Source organism: Podarcis bocagei (assembly GCF_964188305.1).
Source record: "Podarcis bocagei genome assembly, chromosome: 5".
Classification (NCBI taxonomy): Eukaryota; Metazoa; Chordata; class Lepidosauria; order Squamata; family Lacertidae; genus Podarcis; species Podarcis bocagei.
Window position 1 is genome coordinate 11983471 of NC_138129.1, and position 21489 is coordinate 12004959.

The 21489-nt window shown below is 44.6% G+C and overlaps 1 protein-coding gene across 2 annotated transcripts in view; it reads left to right on the forward strand.

Annotated features, from left to right (window-relative positions):
- The window catches only part of TAF4 (TATA-box binding protein associated factor 4), a 74875-nt gene that overhangs the window by 47033 nt on the left and 6353 nt on the right, over positions 1-21489 (forward strand). For both annotated transcript variants that reach the window (XM_081196058.1, XM_081196059.1), the window contains exons 7-15: positions 117-206; positions 1800-2042; positions 4114-4261; positions 4651-4765; positions 9145-9314; positions 10778-10908; positions 12789-12914; positions 14954-15010; positions 15169-15288. In XM_081196058.1, coding sequence (XP_081052184.1) covers positions 117-206; positions 1800-2042; positions 4114-4261; positions 4651-4765; positions 9145-9314; positions 10778-10908; positions 12789-12914; positions 14954-15010; positions 15169-15288 — 1200 coding nt within the window. The remainder of the gene's footprint in view (positions 1-116; positions 207-1799; positions 2043-4113; positions 4262-4650; positions 4766-9144; positions 9315-10777; positions 10909-12788; positions 12915-14953; positions 15011-15168; positions 15289-21489) is intronic.

The window sequence follows — 21489 nt, forward strand, 5'->3', positions numbered from 1 at the left end:
AGGTACAACTGTATCTTGTTAAGAAGATATGTCCTTCTTATACATTTAAATTGTTGAGGGCTTAATATCTGGAATTCATTATCTGGAAAAATCTGAATCTGAATTTTATTCTTCAGGATGGAAAAATTGAAGCAGAAGATTTCACCAGCAGACTGTACCGGGAACTTAATTCTTCACCTCAACCTTACCTTGTGCCTTTCTTGAAGGTAACAACCTCTCTTCATTCTAGTTGCATCACTTGGCAGAGAAGCCTCTTGCCCTTCTCAGTAAAGAAGCGGGAAACACTATTAAAAATTGGTACCAAATTAAAGTAGTAAAGATGACTGACTACAAGAACAAAAAAATCTCTTTCTGTTCCTTCATAAGAGGAATCACAGGGGAATTTTCTTGATGTAAAAACCATAGAGTGCAGCTGTGACAATATTCTGTATGCAGAATATTGAATTACTGTGTTCACACAATCACTGCTGGAAATCTGGTAGATGATGTGTGATCCTGGGTATACACATGCATTCTTGCTCTCAGCATCCCTTCCTCCTAAAAAAGGTGTATATGGAGGAACTATAGGAATTTAACATGTGTGAATCCCAAGTCATATTGTATTGTGTGTGCAAGGTGTATGTAAACGTGGATTTTCAAGCTTGATATTATATCACTTGTTCTGATTTCCAACTAGCAATTATTGTGAAATGCCCTGGGTATGTTGTGAGCCGCTTTGGGATCTGCGGATGAAGGGCAGTATGCAAATTTTAGCAGCAGCAGCAGCAACAACAACAACGAATAATAATAATAATAAAATAATAATAATAATAATAATAATAATAATAATAATAATAATAATAATAATAATAATGGGAAGAATAAGAATTCTATGAGCCAGTTCCATTGGTTAAATATTAGCTAGCACCATACTGTTGGCAACCAAGTCAGATGGGCAGGGTACTACTACTACTACTACTACTACTACTAATAATAATAATAATAATGCAGTATACTCTGCTGATGCAGTATACTCTGTTTCTGCTGATAATGTGGTAAAATCCACAGTATTTCCAGTCCGTCTTAGGGGATCTGCACAGAAATGTCAGATTTTGCACTCATGAGGCACTCCTTGTCTCAGACGTCAGTGCTTTGAGCATTCCTGTCAAGCCTGTGCAGTCAAGAGTTGCAGACTGTAGATTTTATTTCCTCTTCAAGGATGGGCTTTTCCCTGCTTTGGGACAGATTCCCAAGTACTATTTTCACCCCAGGGTATTAAGAGGTACGCACAACTCTAAGTTGCCTTTAGCGTTTCTCACGCTGCACAGGCATCTTTACAACAACTCTGCAAGATGGGTCAGTATTATTACCCCCACTTGTCCCTGCAAATGGGGGCATCACTGTGGTCAATTCAGTAATTGGAAGGCAAAACCGGCACAGTTTTGGGCTATTGATTTTCCCCTCTTGTGAAATATTGTAGCCAAGTTCTTCGCTCAGCTGGAGTATAGAGTTTACTGTTCCACAGAGAAAGTTTGTCCCCTTTGGACAAGTAAGTATTGCAAATACAACCTAAGATTCCTTGTTTGATAGGGATTTTTATCTTTGGATAGCAAGGCTTGAGATAACTTCTGATTCTTGACTGTGTTCCTTGTCTTACAGTATGCTACATGGGAGTGTCACTCATGTCAAACTACTGCACATTTCCAAAGCTTCTAGGGATAACTGAAACTGATGCTATTTTTTTGGGGGGTGTGTGTGTGTGTAAGCATTAGCACTTGCCACACAGCAGTGTGACGTCACTTCCTCTTTTGTTCCCGTAGCGGAGCTTACCTGCCTTGAGACAGCTGACTCCAGATTCGGCGGCTTTCATTCAGCAAAGCCAGCAGCAGCAGCCCACGACGCAGCCCACGACGGCCCTGACAGCGGTGATGCTGAGCGGCTCAGTTCAGCGTACAGCAGGAAAGACCCCTGCCACCGTAACAAGTACCTTGCAGCAGCCCGTCATCAGCCTAACGCAGCCGACGCAAGTTGGGGTTGGCAAACAAGGGCAGCCCACGCAGGTGGTGTGTAAACCAAAATGAATCAATCCTACACTTTACCTCCCAGAAAACTGAATCCTTTCCATCCTAACGCCAGTCAGTAATGGGCATAAACTGAACGTAAAACCAGATATCTTGTCGATATTTCATGCCTGTTTATCAGTTGGTACAAATGTGTGTTGCTCTGTAGTCAATGGTCTCCTTTTCCTTCATCTCTGGAAAAGCTTATTCAGGAGGTGGGCATGTAAAACATTTGTGCTTAACCCTCTCCCTACCCATTTTTCTGCTCCAAATTGCTCCCAGCTGGATTTCGGCTGCAGGGGAAAATAGCTTTGGTGTGGAGGGAGGAGGGGAGAGAGCAATTCAGAATGGAAAAGCTGTAGATGTAAAAAGAGTTGATGATTTCCACCCCCCAAAGCTGTTTCTCTGCTTCACATGCCCTTTACCCATACCTCCTTTTTCTTGATAAAGAAAAGCTCTATCAAGGATATATTACAAACCTTTGTGCATTGGCCCTGAGCTGCATGACACAACTTCTATCCTTACTCTAGCAATTGCTGTGTGTTGTTGCCATCGCAGCCTCTCTGAAAACGAAGAGTTTATTGGCAGTAGGTACAGGAGAAATTAAAGGGAGGTACTGCTTCACACAGGCCAAAAGCAACTTCTTGGATTCATTTCTGCAAGATAGCCAGGAGCAGCAGGTAGCTTTTAAAAGTTCATGGAGAAAAGTTCTTCGAACTACAACAGTTAAAACTTGCATGTTCAGAATCAGCATACAATTGATTTGCCAGAGGCTAGGGGCAAGTATTAGGGGATAGCCATATCCATTGTACCATGATTGCAAGCTTCCTAGGAGCATTAGGCTGGCTACTGATAAGAGACCAAACAGCACACTAAATGAATGGCAAGACAGTTGTTGCGTATGTGCATTGATAACCTCTCTGAAAGAGGTTCTGCTGTCATTTACAAATGACAGTATTCTTTAGTTTGATTTTGCTAGTGTCTAATGATTCAAACCTGTGTTGGATTTGACTACCCGCACTTACCTGTCAGCATTCCTGCTCTTAGTTACTTGAAGAACTAAGCTGTTTCTCTTCCTGTACTTGCAACTCTGAGGATGGGCTACTCTTAAACCCACTGCTCCTGTGCTGCAGGGGAATGGGGCTTTATGGCAAGATACACTCATGATCCACAAGGTGTATCTAAATTATGCACTAAATGGGGGGGAGGCTTCTGACAACCTTGTACCCCAAGTGTGGCAGAGCAACATCACCCACAAAAAAATGGAATGGTGTTCATTCTTGAAAAACTTTGGACAGGGCTGTAGTGGTTGTATAAAACAAGGGGCCACTCCAGGGCTGCATAAAGCAAATCTTTTATCGTGCAACTCTAGACTGTATTAGGTTGATGTGGAAAATACCCTTTTCACATATGGCCTGCTTTAATTTGAGAGACTAGCAGCATGGTTAAAGGCAGTGCTATTTTTCTAGAAGAAGAGGTGCCAGAACTCACCATTAATGTCTTCCATGTTCTCTTATAACGGCAATGGCACCCACCTGAGAGGTACTGGAGCCGAGTTCCAGTGAGTTCCTGCTGAAAAAAAGTCCTGTTTAAAGGGTTCCAAAAGCAGTCAGCTGAATTGGCATTCTTAGTCAACTGCAACTACTCTCAAACTTTTTATTCATTTCTTACGTTTCTCTGCCACCTTTTCCTCCAAGGAGCTCAAGGTCAGTGTTCGAAACTCCTATTGCTCTAGGCTCATTTTGCGACAGGGAATTTAATTAGCACGAGCAGTTTCTGAGTTCTGGGTGCACTACTGCGCCTAAGATTTCAGATTAAAACTGCAGAGTGGAAGGAAAGGACCCTTTTTTGCCTCTAGCTACTCTCTGAAGACTGGAGAAGAGACCCTCTTAAGAATATTAGGGGCGTGGGCAGGGGTTAGGGTTAGGGCTGAGACCATGTGAAAAGTGAACATAATATTTTAGCTGCAATTAATTCATTTCCAGCTTTGTATTCATGTTATTAAAAAAGTGCGCCTAGGCTTTCTTGTTCTTAGCCGGTTTATTGAAACGAATGTCTTTTCAAATGTTTTCAGGTTATTCAGCAGTCTCAAAAGCCAGGCACGTTGATCAGGCCACCACAGGTGACATTGACACAGACCCCTATGGTAGCCTTGCGGCCACCGCACAACCGTATTATGCTTACTGCTCCTCAACAAATTCAGCTAAACCCACTTCAGACAGGTAAGAGAGAAGCATTCTTGTTATTTATTGTAATGGGATTTTTTTAATTTAAAAAAACAGCCATCTGATGCAGTGTCATAACATTGCACTTGGAAAATAATGTTTTCAGTCACGGGGCCCCTTAATGGTACATGATTGTTTTGGAGAAGTTTTTTTATCGGATTCTTGAAAGTCAGAAAACCCGCACAGGAAATATACATTCTTTCTGAGCTAGCATCTCAGGTAGCAGATTTATCAGGTCATGGGGCAGGACTACTTATACTCTATGCTTAACTCCCTCTCCTCTTAATTCTGCTTCAGGTAAAGACTTTGCACCGTTCTGCTGGTTTTGGTGTGTTTGTGTGGATTCTGAATTACAGAGCATTTTTCTTGATTTCCTTTCCTTGCAGTCCCTGTGGTAAAACAGACAGTATTACCTGGAACCAAAGCTCTTTCTACACTTTCAACTCAAGCAGCTGCTGCTCAAAAAAACAAACTCAAAGAACCTGGGGGAGGTTCTTTTAGGTAAGTAATCCTGTGCATTAGTGCAAAGAGATTTGCAGGAGGAGGGTGTCAATTCTGGAAATGACACCTGTTCCTGCGGCAGATACTTCGTATTTGTGTGTGTGTTTGGGTTATGCTTTATGTTGCTTTCTCAGTAGCTGCAGATTTGCAGCACCCAGGGAATAAATACTGATCTTTTAAATATCTTCTTATCTGGATTAGCAAATATAGTAGGCTCATTCTGTCTTCCATGCTGAATTGCATTTCTGTATTTATTATACTGCCCAGTGTCTCTCAAATCTTTCTGGAATCCAGGCAGGCGGACCCCTATGCAACTTCTGAATGTCGCCCTCTATATCATGGGTCAGCAGACTCTTTCAGCAGGGGGCCGGTCAAATGTCCCTCAGACTATGTGGGGGGCCAGACTATATTTTTTGGGGGGGAATGAAAGAATTCCTATGCCCCACAAATAACCCAGAGATGCATTTTAAATAAAAGCACACATTCTACTCCATGTAAAAACACGCTGATTCCCGGACTCTCCGCGGGCCGGATTTAGAAGGAGATTGGGCTGGATCCGGCCCCCGGGCCTTAGTTTGCCTACCCATACACTATATGCCTCCCCATGTTTGATAGGTTAAAGCGCAGAGATCCTCATGTGTAGATGCCTTCTGGCAGCCTACTTTGATGGACTAGGCTCTGTCAATTTGAGCAAAGGGGTTCAAATAATGCTGGATCAGGACCTCTTCTCCCACTTCTGTGAGGCAGCAGCGACGGGGGAAATCCTGGGAAGAACCCATTCTCTGGTGGGGGTGCAAGGTACAGTGGTGCCCCGCAAGACGAATGCATCGCAAGACGGAAAACTCGCTAGACGAAAGAGTTTTCCGTTTTGGAGGTGCTTCGCAAAACGAATTTCCTATGGGCTTGCTTCGCAAGACGACAATGTCTTGCGAGTTCCTGCTGGTTTTTTCCCTTTCCCCCCCTTTTTCTAAGCCGCTAAGCCGCTTATCAGCTGATCCGATCAGCAGATAAGCCGCTAAAAGCCGCTAATAGCGCTAATCCGCTAATCCTTCAATGGGCTTGCTTCGCAAGATGAAAAAACCGCTAGACGAAGAGAATCACAGAACGGATTCTTTTCGTCTTGCGAGGCACCACTGTATCCTGCCAACATACCTTTAAGAGAAGGAGAGATGGAAAGGTCTGAAAGCCCTTCCTGATTTTAGGGGCAACAAAGAGAGAATAAACCCCAAGCGAGATGGGAACCAAGGAGGCATTCTTCTTTTCTACTCCTCCATCTCAACATACCACTAATTTCCCCTCCCCACAGATATTAGGGGTGATGGAAGTGGTCTTCAGTTTCTACCCCCATCCACCTTTCTCTCTTTCTCCAGGTGGCTTTAGTATGAGAGGGGATAGAGGAGCCCCTATCTTAAGTCTCCCATGAAAAGGTCGACTTACATGCATTGGCTATAAAATGCACAGCTGGAACCAGAAAGCAGCACATCTTGCCTATTCTTCTTTCCTGTGGGAAGGAAAGGGCAGTAGTACCAGCATACAGGAAGCTAGGTTTGACCTGGGTATCCTCTATATTTTATTTTGTTGCTAGGCAACAGCTCCCCCTGCTGGACCTGGGGAAGTCAATGAGCTGAGCCACCCCATCTCTTCCTCCTTGATTCCTGACCCCCAGTCTGTTATACCGTTCTCTCTTCCACCTGTCTCATTCCATCTACCCTACAGTTTGAGAACGGCTAATCTAGCCTGTGGATGCTGAGCTCTGTCACCTTCTGTCGGTGTCCACATAACATTCATGTTGTGGTTGTTATTGTTTAGTCGATTAGTTGTGTCCGATTCTGCGTGTCCCCATGGACCAGAGCTCGCCAGGCATGCCTGTCTTCCACTGCCTCCTGCAGTTTTGTCAAACTCATGTTGGTCGCTTCTGTAACACCGTCCAACCATCTTGTCCTCTGTCATCCCCTTCTCCTTGTGCCCTCAATCTTTCCCAACATCAGGGTCTTTTCCAGGAAGTCTTCTCTTCTCATGAGGTGGCCAAAGTATTGGAGCCTCAGCTTTAGGATCTGTCCTTCCAGTGACCACTCAGGGTTGATTTCCTTAAGATTGGATAGGTTTGATCTTCTTACAGTCCATGGGACTCTCAAGAGTCTCCACCAGCACCACAATTCAAAAGCATCAATTCTCCGGCGATCAGCCTTCTTTGTGGTAACATTCATGTTGCCAGATCCCAAAACAATAGAGATTATGAACCGTGTGCAAAAAGCAATAGATGCTCTTCAGTGAATTATTTTTTAGAATCCCAATAATTCATGTAACCCATGACTCACTCCTTTTACTCTAGCAGGATGCGTTAGAGGAAAAGTGATGCTATTCTTGTTGGCTTATAGGAAGAAGAAAAATTCAAAACCTCTGCATTTAGGGCAATACCTTTATTAGGCCAAACTGTTATAAAATAGCATGCAAGCTTGCAGGATTTCTGGCACTCTTCATTGGGCTAGATGGTAAAGAAGGGAGAGGGGAAATAGTTAGCTGCTGATAAAGCTGATACTATACCTTGTTGTGGCGATCACACACAGGGCCTCCGGACGTTTGACGTTCTATTGACCCTGTGTCGCCACTGCGTTTGCTTTTTCCGCTGCCACCACCCCATATTTCACGGGGACACACGGAGTCCAGTCAGTTGTTAACATAAACAAATAATCATGTTTATTTTTAAATGCAGGAACAAGCTTATGGTTTCAGTTAGTTTTTCTTGACAGATTCTTATTCTTAGTTCCTAACAACTCCAAACTGATTATTCCAACTATCTATCTGACTCCACCTAACAATTCCTCTCACTCTCTCATAATACAACTCTACCAGCCCACACCTAAATCTCCCTCTTCCTTCTTCAACTCCCAAACCTCAACTGACTTTCAAAACCTCCCACTCATAACTTTTATTCCCCCCTTGCATTCTCACTGGCCTATTTCACATCACACCTATTTTAACCCTTTCCTTATGACCCATCCTAGGAGGCAAACGCCACACTTGTCTCAAAGTGGAGTGTGAGGGAAGGCTCTTTAAAGGTTTCACATTTTTTCCTGCATAGATGCAAACTCGCAGCTTTACCATCAGCCGAATCTCTCTCTCCGCCCCTCTGATTTTCTCTCCCAACCACCACTTACCTTCTAGCATAGCCTTTGCTAACTTGCTGCCCTCCATAATTTTAGGCCATAACTCCCATCAGCACTGAAGGGAGTCGTAGTCCAAATTGATGATGGCAGATCTAGACTGATGATTCCTGCAGTGCTTGGACGTTTAGTGACATTTTACTTGGCCTATTGAAGGTGTAGCTCACGTATGGATTTTAGAATGATACGTTAGGTTATTTTCTGATCAAATTTATAATCGTGTCACTATTCATCTTGTGGAAAGTAGACACTATCAAACACACAAATAGGCATTGCACACAGGACCCCCATTGTTGTTGTTGTCGTCATTATTATGGATTGTCTTTCATTATCCCCCAGCCCCCCTAAATTTATTAATGGGAAAATCTACTGACGCGTTAATGCCTTATTTGCATAAATTTGAACCACGCCTTTTGATTATTCATATTCATTAAGGTTTCTTCCTTCGACAACAGTCAAGAAATGTCCACATTTCATCTTTCAATTAAGTTCTGTAGTTCTGTTGGATTCAGTTTACTTTTCTTTGAGATTTGATACTCTCAATATTTTACTATGGGTTGGATCCAGAGATAGCCAAGAAGATCTCCTTTCATTCAGTGGGGCTTTCTCGAGTCTTCCGTCCAATTGCCATTCCCACTTGTCGAGGGAGTGCTGGAAGCTGCAATGGGGAGAGTGCTCCTGTTCTTGAGTCCTGTTTGCTAGTTTTCCACAGGGATCTAGTTGGTCACTGTGAGAAGAGGATGCTGGACTAGATAGACCATTGGGCCTGATCCAGCAAGCTCGCCTTCCATTCTTAAGACCAGGCTTCCTCAAACTCGGCCCTCCAGATGTTTTGGGCCTACAACTCTCATGATCCCTAGCTAGCAGGTCAGGGATGATGGGAATTGTAGTGTCAAAACATCTGGAGGGTCAAGTTTGAGGAAGCCTGCTTACGACCCTCTGGAATGTGATAAAATTTGGAGAGAACCAGAGTTGCCTTGCACCAAGTGGCAGTGTCTCCAAAAATATCCAGATTTGAGCCAATACAATCACATTTAAATTCCGTATTGTTTTGCAAAATGCCCTTCAATTTGTTTTTGCTGCCCCCGCCCTCCCAGTATCTATTCAGCTGCTCATTGAATACAGTTCTCTGTTTTGCAAATTCCTGGCATTTTTGGAAATTTACAGATTAAAAAAAAATACTTATTTTGAATCTACTGTTCCCTCTTTCTGAAGGGATGACGATGATATCAATGATGTCGCATCGATGGCAGGAGTTAATCTATCAGAAGAGAGCGCACGTATATTGGCCACGAATTCTGAGTTGGTGGGCACATTAACAAGGTCGTGTAAAGACGAAACCTTTCTTCTCCCGGCACCTTTGCAAAGAAGGATACTCGAAATAGGTGAGTTGCTGTCAACCTCGGCAGCGTAATGGCCCAATTGGTGATACGAAGCGACTCCATCCTTTTATGGTTCCACGTGATGACGTTACTGTTCCAGCAGTGGCGGCCCGTATTGAGCACAGCTTAGATGTGACACACAGATTCATTCTGTTAAGCAAAACTGGATAGAGAATGAGGGGTGGATGGGACAAAGGCACCAGTTCTCTATGTGCTATCTTTAAAGGCCACTGAGAGCCATCTGCAATAGGCACAGTGATTCAGAGACTCTTTTTATATAGTAGCTTTAAAAATATTCCCATGTTTTACACACCAGAAAAGTAGCTTCTGTGTTTCAGACATCCTGTTGTTGTTGTTTTAAAAAACATGGACAACCTGGTTTCAAGCTATCAGGAACCCAAATTGGCTACAGCTTCCCTGTGGAGGATATCAATATGGGATAACATGTATTTTACTGCTGTAACTTCGTGACTTGCCCTGTACAGAACAATTGCACCTAACAGGCAGCAAAGCAGAATGAATTTGTGCACACAAGTACAAACACACACACACACGTACCATTTCCATTGGATGTTATGTCATAGCTGTGTATCAATCACCAGCTAAGCATAATTATCAGGCTTCTATAGCAGGCTACCAAGTGTTCCTTCCGTCTTTCCCTTTCTAGCAAAAGTTATTGCTTGTTGTAAACAACTTTTCAAACTTGGAGAAATAGATTGTAATGCAGAGTTGTGGGCTTGGGCCTAGGAGATCTAGGATTAAATTGCTGCATAGCCTTTGAAAAAAATCTGTAAGCTGCCTCGAGTCCTGTCAGGGAAAAAGGCGGGGTATAAATATAATACTAATAAATAATATTTGGGTAGGTCAGTCGCTAGATATTTGCCATCTTTAAAATGAGGTCATAGTGTCCTTCCTCACACACTTCTTTTCCAAAAAGCAGCACAATGAGATTCATGAAGCCCATTGCAAATAAAAAGAAATGAAATGAAACTAGTTAATATCGCTGTTAAGTAGCACACACACTTCAATAGATGCACAATCTGCTTGCTTAGGAAACCCAAAAACATTAGCTCGGTTAGGAAACCAAAAAACATTGGTGCATAGTACTATAGTAAATTGCTGAGCTTTGTTTGAGAAAAGCAGCTGCGTGGGGCTCTTGGGTTGTAAGTCACATTATGTGAATGGTTTGGGGGGGCTTTTTGTGCATGCATAGCCATCGCTTTGGGGGCTGCAGTATCAGGTGGTGTTAAATATGTAGGAAAGGGCCATCACAGGTCAGACATCATGGGTAGAACTTTTGAATCACCATAAACTCAGTGCTTTCCAGTGGAGTCGTCTCACACATTCAGTGGCAAGTCAACCAGCAAGAAACCAAGTAATGTGATTCTTTACATGAACTCGGCTCTGACTCAGCAATGGCTGCTTAGGTTTCTTACTGAATGCCTTTGCTTTTGTTGGAAACACAGGTAAGAAGCATGGAATAACGGAAATCCACCCTGATGTAGTTAGCTACGTATCGCACGCAACGCAACAAAGGTTACAAAACCTGGTTGAGAAGGTATCGGAGACCGCCCAGCAAAAGAATATGTCTTACAAGGTAAATAGTCTTACCGACAGTGAGAAGGTTTGGCAACTTGTATTCTTTTGAGCTCTGGTTTAATGAACTCAGATGCAATCCCAGGAATTCTGTTTCTAGCCAGTGATTTACAGGTTTTGTAGCCTTCGTAGCAGCAGAGAACCTCATGGTGGTGAACAAAAGCATCCAGGCCTGAAGAAATCAAGTGTGTCTTCTAGACACGGTCTTTGCTGTCACAATGGAGGCATTATGGGAATAAAGCAACAACAGGAATGTTTTTCCTCTTTAATAACTATGCCAGGGCTGCTTCTTGGGACATAAAACACTGTTGCATGGACGGGGAAAAAAAGGAAAAGCTACTTTGGGTTATTGAAACCTGCTATCAAGTTAAATTCTTAAATTTCTTTTGAAGTCTGCATGCCTTTCATTAAATAGATAAATAAATGGGCAGATTTAAGCAATCATTGGCTAGGTTTAGCTCCTGTTTGGTCCTTTTTGTGGCAAATTCTTGCACTTTGAAATGAAACCAGTGGAGGTGCTGTCAGGTATGATGACAAATCAGATAGATTTATCCACTGCATTAAGAAGAGGGCAGTGCAGGGTGGATAAAATTGGGAGAGGGTGATGATGATTCTGAATTTCCTCCTAAAGTTTATATTTATGTACATACCCTAGTTTAATCCTGGCTTGAGGGCAAACCATAGTTTGATATATTCTGCTGAAATAGCAAATGAGAAGTGGAGGCTTCTAATCTCCTCCCCTCACGTACAAAGGAAGCAAGAAGGATAGGAGGGAATACACAAGCCTCACAACCTCGTAATGAAAAGCCATGGTTTGTCATTCTGGGTGAAGTGAATCTCTAAGAGATTTCTTTCTCACTGGCCAGCCAAATGACAGATTTTGTGTAAAACCTCCCATTGATGGGTGTTCTTTTGGCAGCTCTGTTACCTTCAGCTCCCCCCCCCCCCAATTCTCACAGTTCCCTGAGTTGCAGGTGTATAACATGGTGCCGTTTTCAAAGTTTCATTAACTATGAACTGTTATAGTCTAAGAGGGAATAGAATGGGTGTGTTGTTTGGGGTGGCAATTTTTAAATTTGCTTTATTTCTATACCCAAAATTGCCTGGTTAATATTGCCTCCTGTAGTCCTGCCCTCCCCTCTATTCCCTGCCCCCCCAACAATACTGTATGACGCTGAATGGTGGAACTTATTGCTGCTGGAATTACTCCATGGAAAGGACTTAGGGCAAATACAAATATAAAAAGCTATTGGCAGAGAAGGTCAAAATTGGACTTACTTTGGTTAGAGTATATCTAAACTTAATTTGGCTGAACACTGGACTGGACAGGAGATTAGGAAATGGTTGTCTTGATATTCTGTGCCACTACATGCTTTCTCAAAATCCACCTCCAGCCATTATCAGACACAAAATAGAGGAACTGATGAACCGTTAGCCTGATCTACTGGCTGTCCTATTTTTTCCGCCTTAGACCAAGCTCTGGAAATGAAATTGTGTAATATATTAAAAGAAGGATAAGTTTCAGATATTCTTGAGTTGGCTTGACAGGTTTCCATCACCTAAAGAACTGGGCTTTTAGGGGAAAAGAATCTTTTTGAAAAAGGAAGCTGAAAATATCACTTGAACGTTCATAGACCCTGAAGAGATCATAGAAAAGATTGTTGAATTAAAAAAACAAAACAACAACACGTTTTTAGCCAGCTGTATGAGTTTAAAGATTAACTTGCTGTTTAAAGACAATTAAGTGAACATATTGAGCTTTAGTGTGTGTGTGTGTGTGTGTGTGTGTGTGTGTGTGTGTATTCTCTCGTTTAGCTGTGCAGTACAATTGCACCCCCCCCCATTTTTTCCTAATGAAAACCATTTCCCCACATTTTTTAGGATGATGAAAGATACGAACAAGCAAGTGATGTTCGGGCGCAGCTCAAATTCTTTGAACAACTTGATCAAATAGAAAAACAGCGGAAAGATGAACAAGAAAGGGAAATTCTAATGCGCGCAGCAAAGGCAAGTGCTTTGTTGTTGTTTTTCGCCCCTAATAGATTGACAAGTGTTGCATTTGACGTTGAAAGAGCCGCGGTTCTTTTGTTCTCCTGGCTGTGAAATGAGATGGGAGGCTCTTCTCCTAACCCTAAATGCCACACAGTGTGATGCTGCTCTTTTGCACGCTGTCTTTAGTCCAGAACCACAAAAGGACTGTATGTCGAGCTTCATCCACACAGTGCCCCCCCACCTTTTTGGGGGGAGGGTGTGTCAGTGTCCTTCATCATCCGGAAGCCACTCCCAGCAATTTTTGAAATCGCCCTCAGCAGCAGTCTGGTAGAGCATGAGGCTCTTAATCTCAGGTTCATGGATTCGAGCACCATATTACAAAAAAGATTCCTCTTGGTCCCTTCCAACTCTACGATTCTGTGATTCTGTGAAAACAGCTGGAGGATTCTGGTGTGGATGGGAATACTTCCTCAGGTCTAAGTGGGCTCCTTGGATCCCAGCCTATAACTGTAACCCAGAAACTGAAGTGGATAACGCTTTGTACTCCCTTGAACAGGGAGATTGAACCGAATAACATTTTGCACTCTCAATGATGGCTCAATGGATTTTGTAAAACCAGGCACAAAAGGGGTAGCGTGGAACCTCCTGCTTTCTCCTTATGGAGGCGCAAATCCAGTGAGAGCTTAGCTGCTTGGTTTGAATCCAGACTGAGCCACGAAACTCCCTGGGTGACTTTAGGCCAGTCACCGTGGGTGATACCCAACACTGCGTTAGTAGAGTTCCACTTGCACTCTACTAACTTCCTTGTCCTCTCCTTTCCCTGTGCTGCCCCCCAGATCGTCCTGCAGCCCCCCAGGAGCAGATTTTGTGGGTGTGCAGGGCCTGCAGAGGAAGAGAAAATTCCATTGCACAACTGGAAATTTTACGCATGTTTCTCAGCCCACAGGGTTGTGAGGGTAATCAATAATAATAATATTTTCCCCAGCCGCTCTGGGTGGCTCCCAACAGAATACTAAAAATATGATAAAACATAAAACATTAAAACCTTCCCTAAACAGGGCTGCCTTCAGATGTCTTCTAAAAGTTCGTTGTTTATTTCCTTGACATCTGATGAGAGGGCATTCTACAGGGCTGGTGCCACTACTGAGAACGCCCTCTGCCTCATACCCTGTAACCTCACTTCTCACAGTGAGGGAACCACTAGAAGGCCATCGGAGCTGGACCTCAGTGTCCAGGCTGAATGATGGGGGTGGAGACGCTCCTTCAGCGGATAACCCCCTGTATGCCACTCTCGGATCCTTCACAGAAGAGCCAAGATACAAGGGTGAAAAATAAGTAACTGCTAGACTTCATTGCTGTGTATAATGGAGAGCCCAGCAGCCTGTCTAATACCCAAAGCGTGAGAGACATTGAGTTCCACAATTTGCTAGGAGATCAGAATACCTATATTAGGTTCATTGGATCTGAAGTCATCCGGACACCAGAAATCACCAAGGAATTATCAAGAGAAAGGGGAAAACCCTCCATTCAGACTCCTTTCTTTCTTAAATAGAACTATGCCAGAGCTTGAGGTGGGTGCCTGGGTATTTGGCTGGATCCAGTCTGTTTCTTCCTCACTCTCCCAGCCACCAGTGTGGTAGCTCATCATCTTAAATTTGAAAATCTGAGCATGTGCTAGTGTTGGACTAGGACCTAGGCGACAAGGGTTCAAATCCCTACTTGGCCATGAAGCGCTGTGGGTGAAACTGGGCCAGTCAGTGCCTCTAATCCTCAGCTTTCTCACCTACCTCACAGGGTCGTTGTGGAGATTAAATGGGGGTGTGTGTGTGTGAAACCATGCATACCACCTTGAGCTCCTTGTAGGATTAAGTGCAAGATAAATACAATAACTAATAACTCATTAATCCATGTTTGGAATATAGTTAAAATACGAAACATATGTTATAGCCAAGAACACATTTTTAAAATGTCTCTGATTTATTCTCTTTCTTTACTTACTTTGTCTCCCCCTCTCCTTCTCCCTGCTGCCACTTTGAAATTCTTCATCAACACAGTCTCGATCTAGACAAGAAGACCCCGAGCAGCTTAGGTTGAAACAGAAAGCCAAGGAGGTATGTTTTTCCCCCCAAACCGCCCGTCGTATTTATCGTCTCGGTGCTGCATTTGTTACATTTCCACCTGCGTAATAATGACTGCGTTCCAAAACAAGCATAGGAGAGAGTAAAAACACCGAGGAAAACGGTGACTTTTTCTGTTTTGCCAAACACAGATGCAGCAACAGGAACTAGCACAAATGAGACAGAGGGATGCCAACTTGACTGCCTTGGCTGCAATAGGACCCAGAAAGAAGAGGAAAGTGGATTCCCCAGGCTCTGGATCAGGGACAGAGGTACAAGACTACAACTCTGTTTGTACATCATTGGATCCTAGACTTCTGATAGCTCTGGTACAGTTTCAGACTAAACTGAAATTGGAAGCACATTTCACTCTTGCCCAACACAGATTTTCTTGTTGCGGGTGTAAGAGTTAGAATTAGCCACCCCAAGTTTAACAAAGCGTGCACCACCTTTGCAAGTTGCAAGTCTCATTGCTGATACATTTTCCTGCCCCCCTGCTGCACATCATTTAATTACCCTTGGGTGCCTTTTGCTATATATCTTAAATTTCTTTAAACCTATCTGCCATGTTCTTTCTTACAACTGTGTAAGTTCTGACAGGCATAATATTTTAAGAGGCTTTACTGTTAAGTTGATCTCAATGTCTTTGGACTGATAATTTCAAGATGTGTTGGAGCAGATTCTTTTCTTCATCTGTCTTTTCTTAGTGGTGCAGAATGTGCAAAAAATAATAATCTTTCTTGATGTGAAACAGGATATAAAGTTGGCATTTTGTGTGTGAGATGTAACCTCAGGAATGCTTCATAATGGTTGTAGTTCCCTTAAACAAAGGGTTGGAGCCTCAATATATCTGATCTGCAATTCCAGATGCCTCACAGAAAACCTTTATTAATATAAAAGCAGATATCTCTGCCAATTTGTTTTCTTTATTGCTGTAGCAGCAGTGGAAGAAAATGGGCTTTCAAGTTCATCTTCTTCCGCATAGCTCTTGACAAAAATGATTTTCATGTTGCAGGCTTTCCTGCGAATTTTCTCTTCTAACGGAGACTTTAATTAGAGGCAGAATTTAAGCAGATGCACTCTTCTAGTTCTGTAGTGTGTATTAGTGGAACCTGTTGAATTCCTGCCTGGGGCAGAGCGGCAGTTGCACGGTATGAGACAGTAGTAGACGGGGTGAGCTCCCGTTGCTTGGTCCCTGCTCCTGCCAACCTAGCAGTTCGAAAGCACATCAAATTGCAAGTAGATAAATAGGTACCACTCTGGCGGGAAGGTAAAGGGTGTTTCCGTGCACTGCTCTGGTTCGCCAGAAGTGGCTTAGTCATGCTGGCCACATGACCCGGAAGCTGTATGCTAGCTCCCTCGGCCAATAAAGTGAGATGAGCGCCGCAACCGCAGAGTCGTCAGGGGTCCTTTTACCTTTACCATTACCCCAAAGGCCAACAAAAATTATTTTGGCACATGGGGTAGAAAATCCCATAAGCAGCTCTTTCCCCTCCCTGCAGTAAAATATACAACAGCAATGAATTAACTAAATTGTTGTCCAAAATCAGCTGCTTGAGGTAGTAGTCTCACTTTTTTTTTTACAGTAGGACTGGCCCTGGTTGAAGGCACAAAATGAAAGCGCAGAAGCTGATAAGCCTATCCAGAAATATCTCTGCAAAATTCCCCCTTTCTAGTAGCTGCAAGTTTCTCTGGCATGTGTTTATATTGTTACTAGTAAATATTTTATAAATCTTACATAGCTTTTATAAATCTGAAAAGCATTTACATAGGTTTTATAAATCCATTTGAGTCCAAACGCCCATATCTAAAAGGGCATTGCAGTGAATTGCATGGGACTGTGTCTGTGAAGTCCTGGGGAGAAGGGAATTGAGTTAAATCAAGCTCAAAGCTTACTTAATTTTAAAAACTTAAGTTGCGTTCTCAGCAGTAGTAGCACGTAGAAAGATGTGGAAAAATAGGGAATGCAATAAAATTATCATTACTCAAACTTGGAGCAGTGATCCAAAATAGCATTCATTGTGTCTAAGTCCATTAGGTGTGCTGAGCAAATTTAGAAGTAAGCTGTGTTCAGTTGGGCTTACTCCCTAGTTAAGTCTTCTTAGGATCAGAGCCTAAAACAATTTACTTCCAAACCTTACCAGTAAACTTGCTCTCAAACCCTATCAGTCAGAATAATAATAATAATAATAATAATAATTAATAATTACTATTACTACTACAATTTATATACCACCCTTTATCCAAAGATCCCAGGGCGTTGCACAACATTAAGAACATAATTTATGCAGCATAATAAAAAACAGAATACACAGCATAATAATAAAACAATCATGATAACTGCCCCCCCCCAATATACATTTAACAGACCAAAGATTATTTAATTGCCAAAGGCCTGGGTAAAGAAGAATGTTTAGTTTTTATTGAGCAATAGCACCTACTCCCTGATTGGAGGTGGAGAAGTGATCTTTTTTAGTTTGTTCAGGATAAGGATACTGTTAAAGAGAAGGACTTCAACATGCCCATTGCGTCATTTTGGAAGTCTGTGTCCAGCTGCTTCATGCTGTAAGCCACGTTCCAGTGGTGGGTGGTGCCAGGGGCAAAAATGGGTGGAGCAATGGGTGTGAAGCTTGCTTTCTTCGGTACAGTATAAATGGGAGATTAATGTTCACATGGGACGTGGGTGGTGCTGTGGGTTAAACCACAGAGCCTAGGGCTTGCCGATCAGAAGGTTGGCGGTTCGAATCCCCGTGATGGGGTGAGCTCCCGTTGCTCAGTCCCTGCCCCTGCCAACCTAGCAGTTCGAAAGCACGTCAAAGTGCAAGTAGATAAATAGGTACCGCTCCGGCGGGGGCGTTTCTCTGTGCTGCTCTGGTTCGCCAGAAGCGGCTTAGTCATGTTGGCCACATGACCCGGAAGCTGTACACCAGCTCCCTCAGCCAATAAAGCGAGATGAGCGCCGCAACACCAGAGTCGGTCACGACTGGACCTAATGGTCAGGGGTCCCTTTACCTTTAATGTTCACACATCTCTCCATTCAGGCAAGCAAGAGTCTTAGCACAGTGCCAGCCAGGCAAAAGCAGCCGAGGACCCGAAGCAGGATTGACTGGGGGAGGGAGCATGGCTTAGCCAGAGTCTCAAAGGCCAGTCAGAGATTTCTGGAGGGTGCCTTTGGACCCTGGACCAGAGGTTCCCCAATACCTGAGTATAGCATTGGTCCCCCAAGTACATTGTATCATGAAGCCCTACCACAGTTGTTCCTCTCCAGGGGCAGGTCACTTCTAAGTGGACCTACATTGCTGTGTCTGAAAGCAGTTTCATTTAGTTCCTACATATTTATCCAAGGTAGATTTAAAATACTATGCGGGCTATTAGGATCACACACACACAAACCTGCAGGCATACAGTGAGATCTCGTGTTACGTACTGTCCTCCTTGCGAATGCTTCGGGTTATGTGCTCCGCTAACCCGGAAGTAGATGCTCCAGGTTGCGAACTTTGCCCTGGGATGCGAGCAGAAGTCGCGTGACGGCAGCAGCGGGAGGCACTATTAGCAAAAGCGCACCTCATGTTACAAGCTGTTTCGGCTTAAAAACGGACCTCCAGAACGAATTAAGTTCATAACCGGAGGTACCACAGTACACACGAACATTTCACTTCATATGCCCTTCAGTATATGGAATCTGCTTTCCATTCATTAGAAATTCTTGTTTGCATGTCAGCAAACTGTGATCAATTTAGTTACCTTAGTTTAATCTGTTACTGGGTAGCCAAATGTCCTAAATCGAAGCTTTTGTTTGCTTAATTAAGAACCAGCTGCTTTGGATCTAATTGACTCGCAGCTGTGCAGCTGCTGCTGCTGCAGTTGACATTTTTAAATTGAGCTCCCCTTGTCTCTTTCTCGGTGCATGCACACATGGTAGGGGCGTTTTTCTTGCAGTTAAAGCAGTATTACCAAAACTGGTTCCGATCAGGCTAGCGTGCTGATATCCAAGGAATGTCGGACCTTAATAAGTCACCTGTAAGCAAAGCAAAAAAAGGGAAGGGGGGGGGAGCCAAGAAAATGTAATTGCACAATTAGCTTGTGGATATGATGTTCAATATCCGAGATAATGTCAAAAACCCAGGTTTTACCTGGACAAATTAATTTGTTGCTTTAACTCTTCAAATTCAGCTGTTTGAGCATTTCTGGGAAGCTTAAAAATATATCGTGACAAGATTGCCTGATTAGCTTAAAGGCTCTTATAATATACCTCATGGCATTCTTGGCCATGACCCAGTTTGACCCCACGAGTGACTAAGAGGTTCTTACGCTATTCCTTCTCTCTGCCTCTCTTCACCACACACCCCCTAGAGTTATTGAGAGGAGCCGTCAAACAGGATGCTCCTCATAGTTTTAGCTCATACATGAGGAGGCAGCCCTTGAGTCGGTATTTGGGCAGATATATGCAATGTTTCTCAAGGCTTTTGAGTTTGTTTCTACAGTGGTACCTCAGGTTACATACACTTCAGGTTACAGACTCCGCTAACTCAGAAATAGTGCTTCAGGTTAAGAACTTTGCTTCAGGATGAGAACGGAAATTGTGCTCTGGCAGCGCGGCAGCAGCAGGAGGCCCCATTAGCTAAAGTGGTCCTTCAGGTTAAGAACAGTTTCAGGTTAAGAACGGACCTCCGGAACGAATTAAGTACTTAACCTGAGGTACCACTGTACTTTTAAGCATGCTGCTTTCTGGAAGCGGGGTGGTCCTGTCTAAAGCAAGGGGCTTGGAGTGAAGAATTTGGCAGGGATAGATTTGAGGTATGTGAGCCTTTGGTCACACTGTTAGACGAGGCTGCACATTGAAGAAGGAGGGGGCAGATGGATCGTGATCCTGGGGGCTGGAGTGGTGAATGAACGGGACCCTGCTGGGGCACTACAGTGTATCAGGAAAGGAAGGGCTGAGAATCAAGAAGGTCAAAGAGTGGGAGGACAGTACTACTGTGCACTAAAAAAAAAAAATCCCAATATTTTTCTCAAATATGACCCTGCTAAGGCAAATGGTACTAAACCGCAGCAGCTCAGTTTGTGCAAACTGCAACTTCAACTTGTACACCAATTAGCAGACTTTCCAGGTGGTATATCTCCCTTGGTTCTTCTTCTTCTTTTTAATATACAGTGGTGCCCCGCAAGACGAAATTAATTCGTTCCACAATTTTTGTCGTCTAGCGAATTTTTCGTCTTGCGAAGCACGGTTTCCCATAGGAATGCATTGAAAATCAATTAATGCGTTCCTAGGGAAACCGCTTGCCAGGCTGGCGGTGCGGAGAAGGGCTTTTCTCCCCACCGCAAGCCTTCAGCACAGGTACGGGAACAGAGGGGAAGGCGCGCAGCGCTTTCCCTCTGTTCCCGGGGCTTGCGTGGGAGGAGGGTTTTTCCTCCCCACCGCCAACATTCAGAACAGCATTCTGAATGTTGGCGGTGGGAAGGAAAACCCTTCTCCCACCCCAAGTCTTCAGGACAGCCATCCGAAGGCTGGCGCGGGGAGAAGGTCTCTCGGCCGCCCCCCACGCCAGGCTTCGGTGCATCCTTCAGAGGCTGCTGCCATAGTCACGCGTCACAACTCCAGCTGGGAGAGGGTCGCGGGGCTATGGTTTCTTTAGCCCCGCGCGCGCTCTCCCGGCTGGAGAGGTGACGGGCGCCTATGGAGGTTCCTGCCATATGCGCGCGTCACAACTCCAGCTGGGAGAGGGTCGCGGGGGGCTGGTTTAGCCCCGCGCGCGCTCTCCTGGCTGGAGAGGTGACGGGCGCCTATGGAGGCTCCTGCCATAGGCGCGCGTCACTTCTCCAGCTGGGAGAGGGTCGCGGGGGGCTGGTTTAGCCCCGCGCGCGCTCTCCTGGCTGGAGAGGTGACGGGCGCCTATGGAGGTTCCTATGGAGCTGTTCCTGGAACAGCTTTCCGAAGTGGAGCGGCTGGGGCAGGTGACCCCGCCCCCGCCCCACTTCGGAACAGCTGCAAAAGACGTCAGGGGGAAGCGGGGAAGCGAAGCGCTTCGCTTCCCGCTTCCCCCGGACCTCTTCTGAAGCAAGGGGCTGGGGGGAGATCGCTATCTCCCCCATCCCCTTGCTTCAGAAGAGGTCCGGGGGAAGCGGGGAAGCGAAGCGCTTCGCTTCCCCGCTTCCCCCGACGTCTTTTGCAGCAAGGGGCTGCAGGGAGATCGCTATCTCCCCCCATCCCCTTGCTTCAGAAGAGGTCCGGGGGAAGCGGGGAAGCGAAGCGCTTCGCTTCCCCGCTTCCCCCGACGTCTTTTGCAGCAAGGGGCTGCAGGGAGATCGCTATCTCCCCCCATCCCCTTGCTTCAGAAGAGGTCCGGGGGAAGCGGGGAAGCGAAGCGCTTCGCTTCCCCGCTTCCCCCGACGTCTTTTGCAGCAAGGGGCTGCAGGGAGATCGCTATCTCCCCCCATCCCCTTGCTTCAGAAGAGGTCCGGGGGAAGCG